This window comes from Molothrus aeneus, chromosome 32, assembly GCF_037042795.1.
Source record: "Molothrus aeneus isolate 106 chromosome 32, BPBGC_Maene_1.0, whole genome shotgun sequence".
Lineage (NCBI taxonomy): Eukaryota > Metazoa > Chordata > Aves > Passeriformes > Icteridae > Molothrus > Molothrus aeneus.
The window spans coordinates 996,370-1,009,941 of NC_089677.1; the positions used below are offsets into that span (position 1 = coordinate 996,370).

Below are 13,572 nucleotides of genomic sequence, written 5' to 3' on the forward strand. Positions count from 1 at the left end.
TCCTGTGGCTGCGGGTCGAGACTGCAGGAGAGGGCCGTAAATGAATCATTAGGTGGACAAGAGTAATGAAACAGCTTTACTTGCACTGAGTCTTCAGCTCTGGAGGGCTCCCAGGGGAAACCCTCCACATGAATATGTTAGATACACAGTAGATCCCGTTTTCCTGTCTTTCCAAACAAAGGGAGGAATGAAAGACCTATCCAGGGATTTCCTAGTTAAAATTCTGACAGAAGAACTCCAGTATTTGAAAGTGTCACTATTTATTAATTTATTTGCATGGAAAAATAGTTGACAGGAAGAAAACCAAGGTGGTAGATTCCTCTTCCCCAGCACGGATGCAGTGATTCTTATACTCACCAGTCACAACCAGAAGAGAGACTGATCAAATCAAAGGAAGGACACTGATGATGTGACCTTGTGACAGTGTGAACAAGTCCTTAGTGGCTGTGTGTGAAGGGGAGGAGGGTGAAGAATGGCAGAATATTGTTTTATCTTCCGCATGTGTGTGGAAGGGCTGAAGGAAAGGATTGGGGTACGAGCACAGAGCAGCGAAGAACAAGTTGAATTTATTTTTTGTAGCCACTCGACTCCAGATTGGTGAAGGGCACACAGGTCTTTTGGGGTACATCCATTTGCTGTTCAGGCCAGATCTAGTCCTCTGGACATTCCCAGTGGAGTTGGACTTTTTTATATTTGAGATGGATTTGGCTTGGCAGTGGCAGTGCATCATGTCACTAATTCCAATCCTCTCCTTCAACACCAGTGTTTCACAAAATACCACCACTCTGTAGTACCAGTTTTAATCAGCTGAGCAGGATTCAATCAATAATTACCACTTTGTAGTTTAATTAGGATCTTCAAAGTACTATCACATCAGAACTTTAACAGTATTTAACAGTCTGCAGATGAATATAAGTGTCAAATTCTAGTTGTAGTTGATTTAGGAGCAGAAAAAAGAAGCCAGTTAGTGATATCTTAAAATCAATGGAGCTATGCAGCTTTGCACTATCCAATGAATTGATTTTATACATTTTATATTAATTCTTATACAATTAGGTAGTGGAGGTGGTTGCTTATGGTGTTGCTAAACTCTTTATGTTTGACAAGAAGCAAAATTTAAAAATAAAAGTATTAAAAATAATAACAAATTGGAGAAAACAGTTATGAAAATGGAACATCAATCTATTCTTTCTAGTTCAATTATGGCATCTACAAGGAGCAATACCAAGTATCTTCATGCATTAAAATCCTCTATTGGTATGAGAGCAACCAAAAGGAAATGAGCATTCCAGAAAGTGGGACATGGTGACTCTTACTGCACTGGTTTCTTATTAGGATGAAAGTGCTAATAATGCCTTCTTTAGCTTCAGGACAGTGAAGACACCTGTTCAGCCAGACAACCTAATGTCCAATTTCCTTGCTGCTTATACTGATAAGAAGTTAAACCATCAGGACCACCCCAGGCCTAGTAGGAGCTTCCTTAGCAGGATGGGTGGGATGCAGTGTACATCCTGCAGTCCCTGTGATTCCTGGCTGCTGCTGCTACCTGGACATTGATTTCCAGGCTGGAGGCACATGACCCTGCCTGACCTACAACAACAAGCTGAGATAGTTCTGTGGAAGCAAAGAAACCCTCTACAGCCTAAGAAATGAGGCAGGGAGTTGTAGCTGGCTGCTAGACCTTGGACACCAAGTTAAAGATGGAAGGGAAAAAGACCTTATCTTGCAAGTGTCCCAAAGCCTGCTATGCTTGTGACTACTTGGCTTAGCTTGGCGTCAGCTTAATTGTGCCTCCTCAGTTCCTTAATCCCTGAGTTTACATCATTCCTTTCTTCTCCCTCACCTGGGATATTTGAAGGCTAGACATGAGCCTCATACACACTCCCCAGATACATTTCCTTCCTGGAACCATGTCACAAGCAGCAGAGAATGCTCATGTTCATCAGGCTGCGCTCTCTGTCCTCTTTGATTTCCTTCAAGTCAGCTTTTCCCGCTTTCCCCTGACGTAGGTCTGATAGTAGAAGCGTAGGAAGAGAGCCAGGAGGCTGAGGATGTAGAGGAAGACTGCGGTGTTGAAGCCATCAGGGAATGGGCACTCTGTGAAGAGGTTGTAGGAAGAATGAGCAGCAATGGCCACAAACTGGCACTGGAAAAAAGAAGCAGCCAGATTAGGGAACCTACATGAGATACACCTCAGCTGGCCATTGAGACCATCACAGCTATCACAACATCCTAGCAGTGTCCTCAACCCACAGGATCACCTGCTTGCCTCTCCTGACATCCCTGGGAACCTTCCTTTCAAGTTTAGCAGTGTTTTCCCACCAGGAAAGATGTCCACTGAACCTGAAGGTTTAACCAATCCTGTCGCTCCTGCCCTTGGCCCATTTCTCTGCCATAGTGCAGTAACTGAGATGCTGGAATATGAAAAGTGAAGGTGGTAGATTCCTCTTCCCCAGTGGTAATCAGGTTGTTATACCCATAATTACTTTAATTTGTATTTTAACTTGCAGAGAGGAAATGCAGATACTACCTTTATTCATTTAAACATTCAACGTTAACATTTTTTTTGTATTTTACTAAGTTACCTGTCTCAATACCCTGAATCAATGAGTTCTACCTACCAAAGAGTTATTAAATATTTTTTTCCTTTGCCATAATATGCATTAGAAATACCTTTTTATTTCATGCAATGCTTTCTTGTTCTGTTTTGCCATGCAGGCTAAGTAAGAATTCTGGAGCAGTCTTCACTGCACCAGTGTTTTACACATATCCTCTTCCTCTTCCCTTGTAACTGCATACTTATGGTTTGCAAAGCCTCTCTTTGAGTGGAAAAATCTCTCCTACAACCATTGTCCTTGTTTGGACCATTGCATTTATGCTGTATCTTTAAAAAACACAGGGTTTTCCAGATTTGTAACTTCATCAGAGATGAGGGAAAGAAAATCCAAAGGAATTTTCTAGAGAAAGAGTAAAATTCACATATTTCTCTTTAACTTGCCTGTTTGCCTGTAGCTAGAGACCCCCTTCCTTTCTGAAGGAACTGAATCAAGGCTCCCTAGTCAGCTGCCTTATTGAGAATCCAGTTTCCCATAATCACTGTCTCTACCTCTCCACATCAAGCTCTGTTTTCACTGCTCCATATACAACATAAAAAGGAGAAATCCAATTGTTAATTTTTCTCTTCCCTTCCCATTACAAAGCTGTGGATACTTAGTTTGAGATGGTCACTGAAAGCCTCTGATAGTCTTGTGAAAGCATTTGAAGCAGGTCACCCATGGCTTCACCTCTCAGAGTGGCACATGAGGGCACCTGGGGATGTGCTGCCCTCCATGGACAGCAAGCAAATGGAGCCAGTGAGTAGACAGACAGCAGAGGCCATCACACCTGAGCCATGGGAGGGCAGGGGTGAACACCTGGAGCTAATTACCAGCTGCAGGATGGTCAGGTAACGCTTCCACCACAGGTGCTGGCGCATCTGCGGTCCCAGGCTGGCCAGGGCATAGTAGCCGTACATGAAGATGTGGACGAAGGAGTTCAGCATCCCAACAAAGAAGGCTGAGGAGTGAGAAAGTGAGGGTGAACAAGGCACACAACCCATTCCAGGATAACCCTGTGAAGGCCTCACAGCCATTCTGATGATGCTTCCAAAACACACCACACCCACCTCTGTGCATGAACATTCCACCTGGGATCTCATACCTCCCATGCAAAACCAGGACACTGTGGAAGCACATCAGCTTTTCCCTTCCTTCAGCATCCAGAGTCATTGCATGGGTTGGGTCGGAAGGGACCTTAAAGGCCATCAGCTCCAACCCCCAGGGCACATCTCCCACTAGAGTTGCCCCAAAGCCCCATCTCATCTGGCCTTAAACACTGCCAAGGTTGGGGTATCCATGATATACCCATCCCATATCAAGTATTCAGAGAGAAGGGCTTCAAAGGCAGAGGAGAGACTTTGATTGTCTGACCTAAGCATTTCACACCATTTTGGTGTCAAGGCTGTGTAGCCAAAATGACTTCCCAAAAAAATGCCCCAGCATCTTGTATAAGGCCTACCTGGAGTACCCAGATGCTTCTCTTCCAGTTGAGCAGAAAGGGGCAGTGTTCTGGATACAGCCCAGAAATGGGCACGGCCACAGCGGGAAACAGACCCAGAACCTGGCCTGCTGCCCCAGGGCCTCTGAGTGGAGAGAGAGGGAGCACTGCTCTGGGAGGAGATATACAGTGACCTTTTGTGGGTTGTTATTTTTTTCTGTTTGGACCTGCTCTGATGGCACACTCTTATTCTGGTTGAGGCAGTGAACAGGGCAGCCTAAACAGCCCCAAAAGCTGAGCAGATGGGATCATCTAGAATGCACATGTTTTTCTCACCTTTGGAAGTAGATGAGCTTCCTACCTGCCAGTCAGCCCATCTGCACTGTAAATGCTACCTCCATTGCCCAAAAAAGCTGTGAGAAACACAAGGTTTTCTTGCAGCAGCATTTCTTACAAGCATACCTTGTCCTCCAGGCACGTATTTGACCCCTGACCACCAGTTGAAGAGCATAGAGCCATGATGGTACACATGCAGAAAAGTCACCTGCTCTTGTTTCTTGCGCAGAATTAAGAAAACCTGAAAGAAGCCAGGCAAAGGAAAACCTTGAGTTGATGTGTCTTGACAAAAATTTCACAGTAAAAAGTTATAAAAATAGCTAATTACGAGTCTGAATCTCCCAAACCCATTTCCTCTGCTGTTGACAAAAACTGGTGAAACACAATAGAACTTGTAGGGGGAGTTAGAAGACAGAATTTCTTCCACAAAGCCCCAGATATTTTTATGTCTGGATTCAGGGCCCAAAGTCCAAAGAGGATACATCTAAGACTCTGACTGAGCTTCCATACAATTCACAGCTGCTTGGATCTGCTCCTTTTCAGGGCATAGCTTGTATATTTACTGCTACCAGACAATAACCCATAGAAAATCCACTGTGTTGAATGGCCAAACCTTCCTGGAATTTGCATTAGTAAACAGAAGGGTTTTGCCAGATGAATACATGTCAGCTCACTGCATTTCTGCATGCACATTCATACACACACAACAAAAAGTGAATCTGCTTTTCAGGCACTCAGGACTGGCAAAAAGCTGCTTTTGTTGCTGAAACAAACAGAAGGGATCGGCCAAAACCCTGGCAATAGGCCTAGGAAGGATCCACATGTTTATTCACATTTCAGTAGGTTGTCAGCTTACACCCCAGAGAGCTGAGAAATTTCAGGCTAGGACACAGCTGTCTTCTGCTGGCTAAGCAGAGGCCTTGTCCAGTCACTTAGTTCATTTACAGTGCAGAAGGACACCTGACAACAAGCTGTAAAGAGGTGGACTTTAAATTCCCCCAGGACACAAACCTTTAGTGCAGAGCCCTGGGAAAATCCATGGCAGCAGAGATGCCAGGACTTGTCCAGCTCCTTTTCATCTCCACTGTTAATCAGCCAGACAGGCAATAGCAGAACCTGTGTGGCACCAGCAGCTAAAATTTTGGGGAGCCACCTGGCAGCAGCCAGGGGTAAAGCCTCTCCCCTAGCACTGTGTCCAGCCTCAGGAAGGGTGCTGGGGAGGGAATGTGTGCAGCCAAGGGACGGAGACAGGCAGCGAATCAATATGTGATCAACCCAGGACATCAGTTCTGGCATGCTGCCCCTTTCTGCCAAAGAAGTATCTGTGTCCAGCCCCGGTCCCGCTGAGGAGCTGAGCCCTCCTTACCGTATCTAGCAGCTCGATGACTTTGGAGAAGAAGAACCACCAACACACTCTTGCCATCTGCTGGGCAGCACAAGGCACGGCGGTTAAAGCTTTACCCCAAATCAACACATTTTCAACCACGCTGTATCCCTGCCCACCCGGGGTCTGCAGGAAGGGGGGAAAATTAAGGGGTCTTTTTTTTTTTTTTTTTGTCCAGAGGGCAAGACTCTGAAAAACTGAGAAAAAACTCATGCAGCATTTTTGGAAAGCTGATGTGGTGAGACCCAAACCCCTGTGATGACCAAGAAATAGTTTTAGCTAAACCCCCCTGCTAAAAGAAGGGTTAAGTGAGATTTCTGTCATACAAGGCAGAGGATATAAAAATCAGTTTTCTTGTTGGAAAGAGATCACCCAGAATCCTTATAATCCATGCAAAGAATCACGTCTATTTCAAAAATTGATTTGCAATATTGATACTTCAGCTGGTAAGATCACCCTCTCTGCAGTGGTCAAAGAGCAAACTTGGATGGCTGGGCTGACTGAGATGATTAATTTTAGAGAACTAAAGCAAAGCACAACAACTGTTGAAGGAGACAATTTAGTGGAATAGATTTACAGGCAACAACAAACTGGAGTCAAAGCCTTCTTAGCCATGCAAATTACTATTTATGAGCAAAAGAATCTGCCTAGAAATGGGAGGGCAGGGCCTAAGGCAAGCTTTCTCCAGAACTGTACCCTCATTCCCAGCTCACTCCGGCTGTAATCCACTGGCTGACACAGGTAGCTGTAGTTGGCCAAGACTGAAGTGACCAGAAACTGAAACAAACAAAAAGCAAATAGAAATCAGTTTTCTGTTCAATGCCATCTGTTCCAAAAAAGATGGACATATTAATGCTATGGTAGTGAGGTTTCAGTCTTATAGTACTGACAGAAAATCCATGGACAAATAGTAAAAACCTAAAACAAAGTACTTCACATCCTGGTTGAAATCTCAAAAAATGCAAATTGGGCCTGGGAAGATTTGTAACTCTTTGTGTAATCACTGGAGGGCTCAAAACTACTTCAGCGGGAATACTGAATTCTAGGCTTCTAAGTCTCTCTGAGAGACTCTGCTCTCTTTTGCAAAGATCTTTCTGTTCTGTTCTGGTAGGTTGCATTTACTTGTTCATTGGAAAGCCAAAAACTGGACCAAATAACCAGTAGAACTGAACAATCAAGTGCAGAAAAGCAATTTGCACACCTGTCCTAAGATGGAGCAGCATTTGTTTAAAAAAAACCAAAAGTGATTGTGTTTTTATAGTGTTTATGTATTATAGTGTTAAATGTAACACATTATAGTGTTGATGTAACACTTGTAATACAAATTAAAAGGGCATATTTGTTGTCAACAGAATGTTTTTGAAACCTATTTGGCCATGTTCCCTCAAAGAGTTTTCAGTGGCCTACATAAACTTGGGAGGAAAGACTTGTAGAAAGGCTTATGCATTAAGAACAAGCAGAAAAATAAGTTCTTAACATTCTCAGCAGCAGGAAGACAGAGAGTGCTTGGCACTCCTGGAGAGAACTGCCAACTTTGGAAAATCAGATTGTTCAAAGGGACCTTAAAGATCACCTAGTTCCAAACCCCTGCCTTTGGCAGGGACACCTTCCACTAGTCCAGTAGTTCTCATCCTCAGAGATGGATCCATCACCAGCCAGACTCGAGACAAAATGAGACCATTCCACTTTCTCCACACAATCTGTGCCTAATGAGGAATTCTCAACCTGCAACTCATTCATTCAGGATGAATGAAATTCCATGTTAATTTCATGAATGGCAGGGATATTGAGAACTGGGAGGAAATCAAGCACAGCAGGACAATACAGCCCCTCTTGTGGCAAAACATGGGACATGTCCAAGACAGCTCCCACTCCCTTCAGCAGAGTCCATCAGCAAAAGCTGTTCAAACCCTGGAATCTGGAGGCTCTGGAATTCAAGCCCTTCTCAGGTGCTTACCTAGGAGCCAATCCTGCCTCCTCACCTCATAAAACATGTAGCTGGATAATGCCACCATGGCCAGGTTGTAGGTGAGTAGCAGAGCCCTCAGCTCCAGCCGCTGCCGCTGCCGCATGCAGTACGGTCCCAGTGCCACTATGAAGAGGTAGGAGGTGAAGACCAGGATGACTGGAAGTGGGGAGTAAACCAGTGGCCACGGGTCTGTCCTCAGATCTGAGAAGAAAGACACACAGCCACAGCTGGCACCTCCACACAGCATGGGGCGGATGTATTTAATTGTATTTCAATACTTCCCTTTGGTGCACTCGCTGCAGAAAGAAAATTGGTGTCTTTGTGTCTTTGCAAAGCTGCACCTCAGTCCTGCTCTGACTCTGCCAAAAGGATTTAGCACAAAGGTTTTAGCCCCGTTTTTGGGTATGGACTGCCGTCCTGGAAGGCAGATCTTTACTGGGATGAGTTGGAGCCCTCCCTGGGTGAAAGAAGTGATCCCAGACACTGTGCAGGGAAGCACAGGAGCAGCCAAAGCAACAGTGGCTCCTCAGGGAGTGTAAATTTACAATTTTATAATAAATGTGTTTCAATCCTTGGTGTTACTTCCTTACAATCCTCAGGATATCTAAAATTCTCCACTCCTTCGTTTTTATATCTGCTCTTACAGTGGGCTCTCTTAAGAAGCATGAATTCACTCAGAAATACCAAAACACTTATTCCTGCTGAAACAGCTCTTCGGTCCTACAGCAAAGGGAAACTGAAGAGATTTTCTGTCATGCCACCTCCTCCTAATCCTGCTGTCACCCAGGATATATTACATCAGCAAAAACATCCCAGGTACCATTCATGCTTTCCTTTGCTGTGTGATCACTGCTCTGTCAACCCCTTTCATTTTTTTATAAATGCCATACCAGTCTGGACAACTCTGTTAATCCCTCTCCCTTCTAAACCTTCCAGTTCTTTATGATGGCTGTTATGGGCTGTGTTAGGAGCTCTTTGACATTCCATTTCTAGATTTAGCAGTTCATCAGAAGTCCTGAATCACAATTTACACTTTCTTGTGAAATTTAAGTCCTGAAACATTTACTGAGCATTATGTAAAGTCTAAGCATTATGCCTCATGTCTTCCTCCTGCAAGCCTGCTGTTCTACCTTCATGGCATTTTGTGGCTTTTCTTTACATCCAGAGATACATCACAGCCCTTAGGGACCAAATTGAGCCTTTAACTAATGAAAATCTGATGTCTCCTCACTGCAAGCTGTCAAATCTCAGGCATTGAAGAGTGGTTACTGCCAATATTTCATTTGATAACAGGTCTTCCTGGCATCACAAAGATGCCAAAGGTATTAACTCTTTGGTCAACTAAGCTTTCCCATGACACATGAATATGCATTTAAAAAAATCACTTCCTTTAGTACTCCAGACTCAACAATCTCAGGCATTTATTGCTCCTTGCCCACTGGGAAATTCCTAGTCACTTCATTCCTTACTGTGATCCAACTGGAGGGTCAATGAGATATATTTCAAGACTTAAGGGAAGTTTGTGATCATGGAGAAGGAAAAGTGGAAATCTTCTTAGTTAGGAAAATGTGGGCTAGTGTAAGGATTAAATTCCTTCTAGGTTTGGTTTTCATGATCATGCTGTTGATGCAGAAACTCCCATTTTAGACAGCATCTCTACCTACCTCCACTTTCAAGAATCCAGTTGTAGAATTCCTGAGTTTTCTGCCAAGTTGAAGCCATCTCAAGTTCTGGAAAGAAATTAACTTGACTGAGTCAGGAATGAGGAGGCTCTTTAGACAAAGAACTACAGCTAATGAAAGGATAATAGTTTGCTTTCTAAAAAATTAACTTTTAGACCAGGATTAAAGTCCCCTTTAAAAAGGGAAGAAAGAGAAGCCCCCCCCCCCTCCCCTGCAATGATTAGCTACTTCCAGATTTTATTTATTTATAAATTTTAATAATTTATTATTTAATTTCCGGATTTTGATATTGCATGGAGTTTTCACCTCTAAAAAATGCTCTGAGCAGTTGCATGTGATCTGCCAGATCCAGGAGGGAACTGCCAGTACCACTGGGAAATCAGTCACATGGCATTTTTCATGGCATTTTTTCCTAAAGCAGTGTGGGCACAACATTCACATGAGGACAAACACCAAGTGTCATAACTGCATCTTTCCACAGGTAGTATTAGATATTCCCAGTGCTGGAAGGCAGCTGGGGATTCATTCAGCACTGCTGCAGCTCCAGAGGTATTAACAGAGCTGGTTATTTGGTTTTTCTGAGCCCCAGTTTATACATTAATTTTGTTTTATCTGGTATAGATTCTGTTATATAGTGTATAAAGTAGAATACATATTATGATGATCCTTCTCTTCCCTTCTTTCCTTTAGTAGGGAGATGTTTTCAAAGGAACTTGGAAGTTCTCCTAGAAAACACTTCTGCAGTTAGTTTCAACAGCTTGAGCTACCTGATCCAGTTCTCTCCATTAACAAATACACAGGGGCAGCTTCCTCCAGGCTCATCTCCTGCTGGCATTGAGAAAAGTACATTTTCTCCTTTGACCCCTCCTGACAGACTGTGACACCCACGCCCAACATTGTGTCAGTGACAGACACCCCCAAATTTCTCTCCTGCAGTTAATCCTTACAGTCAACCTCCTTCTTGGGGTGTTCCTCTGACACAAAGCCAGAGACCCCTGGGAGATGTCACACCTATCCTGACCCAGAGCCACATGCCCTTGTTATCCGGGTGGACTCTGCCAGCACCCAGCTTAGTCGGCGATTATCAGCCAGCTCAGAGTCAATCCCTCAGGGATTCCACACGGTTACAAGTCCCCAAAAAACCCACATGCACTCCAGCTCACTCCCCTTCCTTCCCCCCAAATCCGTCGGGAAAAGGCAGGAAGGAGGAGCAGACTCACCACAGCAGTGCAAGTGGCTCCAAACGTCCCTTTCTCCAGGGCTGTCCCCAGCTGCTCATGGCGCAGGTGGGGCCAGCAAGACAAGGAGCTGCAGCCTTCCTCTCCACAAAGGAGGTGAGTACATCCCCTGCGAGGTCTCCCACAGCCGTGGTGAATCTTCAGGCCATCTTCTTCAGTCTCCTAGCGGTGGCCACCAAAACCCCACTGCCAGCCGCAGGCACCGTGGTGTTATTGCACAACTTAGCCAGAATAAGAGGTTACATCACATACTCCTCCCCCCCCTCTTGCCTCTCCCCACACAGTTTATCTGATTAGGGGACTGGAAAGAAGAGAAAAACAAATGAAGATTCCTGGGATTCCACAGGAGTGAACCACTGACCTTTAGTGCCGTGCTCAGGAGCCCAGCCTGGCCAGGTGGGACCCAGGCCAGCATTTCTTCTGCAGGTTTCTTCAGGACATGCCACGACAGCTTTGCAGACAGTAAAAGATGAGGGATCACAGCTGGAAAGCAGTCTGTTTGGAGCACTTCTTTAGACCAGCACAAGGGGCTGGCAGCAAGCCTTTTGAGTGCTCAAAATAAGTCCAGACCACCAAATGAGGGATAGAGAACAATGAGAACACTTTCACTCACTCACTCACTCACTCACTCACTCACTCACTCACTCACTCACTCACTCACTCACTCACTCACACTCACTCTTGCTCTCACTCAGTCTCAGTCACTCAAGGCAGGGAAAACTCAGCTGGAGTCATCCCCTCATATCCAGCCTGTGTCCCTGGGGGAGTCACTGTTTTTAATGACAGGAGAATATTTGGAGGGGTGTGACAGAGACACCAAGTGATCTCCAGCAACTGCATCAAGGGAAAATGCAGAGAGCTGCAGTGATTCAATCCCACGTGGGGGGACCAATGCAGAACTAGGACCCTGGACCCCCACCCTCCAAGAAACAGCCCAAAGCCAAGTGATGGGGTTCGGCTTGGTCACCTGGGGCCACCTGGGGTGTGGATACATCCTCTTCTTTTTCCAGTGGGCACAGATCATTAGCAAACTCCAAATAAACTAGAGGGTAGTACCATTTCTCATACCACTGCGTTGTGTCTGTCACCAGATCCATAACAAACCTTTTTGAAGGGCAAAACACCAAAGATTAGCTTTTCAAAGCAGCTTTAGGAATTAGGCAGATCATGTGTTGGGAGTTTTTCATTGAAAGATATCACGTGCTGATGCTGTTGGACAGCTACTGCATTTCTGTGATTTATGGAAACCATGTAAGTATTTAAACAAATATTTTTGGGAGAGGTGATTTAGGATGAAGATTTTGAATTTGGGGGGTCAGGGTGTTAGAAGGGCAATCCAGTCTAGAAGAGAGTTTGACTGACCTTTGGTAGCATACTGGGTTTTTGTTGACCCAGGGTCAGGGAGACAATTATTGTGGACTTTACAATTATAGTGAACTTTACAATCATAGTGAACTTTATACACTTTTTTTTTGGTGTTTTTTTTTTTTTTTTCTTTCTTGAAGAGCTTTCTATTAAGACCTTTCCTTGAAGTTTTCTAATTGCTCATGAACCAGCAGGTTTCATTTCTATATTTTTGGTGCCCCAGTCCTAAAAAGGGTTCAATGATTTATCTGTGTGAATCAATGGAAGTGATAAATCAGATCAGTCCTTTCTGTCTGTCACATGTAGATGGGACTATGTTTTATTATATCCATCAGTTAGTTTAAGTAATGTTTGTTGAGTTATTTATACTGATGTATAAGACTCAGAATTACAGACACAAAACTTTTCTATCAAATATTTTTTACTCTGGTGAAAAAATAATTACCTGCAGTGAATTTTCACAAATTTCATTTGGGGCAAACTATTTCATTGTTCACATAAACTGGATTTTTTATTTTTAATATCATGAAATATATTTTATTTTTTTAAAACCTTCCCTTCTCCTGAAGTATTCCCAGTGGTGCTGTTGCAGATGTTCACTAGCACGGCTGGCAGATGGAGAGATGTCCTCAACAATGTGGTACTTTTACACTCCGGCAATAGGTGTGCTATGATGAATTTTAGCACAACTGTGAGGGCAGCTCTGCAGGGACTGCACACAAAGCCTCAGAACTTTTACTTTCAGCAAGAACTCAGTAGAAAAATGACCCCCAACATTGCTCCTTCACTGAAATAGTATTAGGGGAGCTCTTAGTGCCAAAGTGAATTGGGTTTTTCATTCAGTGATTTGGCAAGAAAAAAGGGGATTGCAGGGACATGAATGACAGGCACAGTAATAAGGAACTCAGTTATGTAGAATGTGTGACAGCTCAGACAACTCCATCCAGATGAAAAAATATATTAACCAGTGAAAAACCTGACTATCTCCAGCATAGTTTAGAGGTGATTGCCACAAAATCATTATCAATAGCAAGTATCAGCAGGAAAACAATCCTGAGGGCTTCTAGACTGTGCAGCTTTTGCTCTTTGGTCCTGTGATTGCTGTTGCTTCCAACCAGAACTGTACTAAAAGGACAAATTACCAAAGAAGACCTGTTCTAATGCTTGAGAAAGGCAAGGAGCAGGGGGCCACTCTCATCTGGATACACAGGCTATGTCATGGTGCTGCTCTGAACCCCACAGCAGAGACTTGGCAGATAACAAAACCACAAAATGGTTTGGGTTGGAAAAGACCTTAAAGATCATCCAGTTCCACCCCCTACCATGGGAAGGGACACCTTCCACTGGCCCAGCTTCCTCAGAGCCTCATCCAGCCTAGTCTTGGACACTTCCAGGGATGGGGCAAAAAACTTGCACATACCTGGCCCTTGGAACTCCTGAATGGCATCAAATTCGCTTCCTATGCAATTCAAGTGGATCAAGCTGCTCAAGTGTTTGATGCATACAGATATTCAGATGTAGTGTATTTTATGCAGATAATAAAAAATACTGGTAACTTATGTA

At 44.1% G+C, this 13,572-nt stretch overlaps 1 protein-coding gene across 2 annotated transcripts; it reads right to left on the minus strand.

Annotated features, from left to right (window-relative positions):
- Window positions 1-243: 243 nt before the first annotated feature.
- LOC136568419 (very long chain fatty acid elongase 4-like) lies at window positions 244-11,329 on the minus strand. Of its 2 annotated transcripts, XM_066568412.1 has the most exons (8): window positions 10,627-11,329; window positions 9,389-9,454; window positions 7,738-7,925; window positions 6,452-6,532; window positions 5,738-5,881; window positions 4,498-4,612; window positions 3,428-3,555; window positions 244-2,146 (listed from the first exon to the last, which is right to left on the minus strand). In XM_066568412.1, exons 2-8 carry the CDS (start codon window positions 9,444-9,446, stop codon window positions 1,976-1,978), a joined length of 885 nt encoding a protein of 294 aa, XP_066424509.1. In that variant the 5' UTR covers window positions 9,447-9,454; window positions 10,627-11,329; the 3' UTR covers window positions 244-1,975. The 2 variants fall into 2 exon arrangements, with proteins under 2 accessions (XP_066424509.1, XP_066424510.1); XM_066568413.1 differs by lacking the exon at window positions 10,627-11,329 and having other exon boundaries at window positions 5,738-5,794; window positions 9,389-9,555.
- Window positions 11,330-13,572: the final 2,243 nt, after the last annotated feature.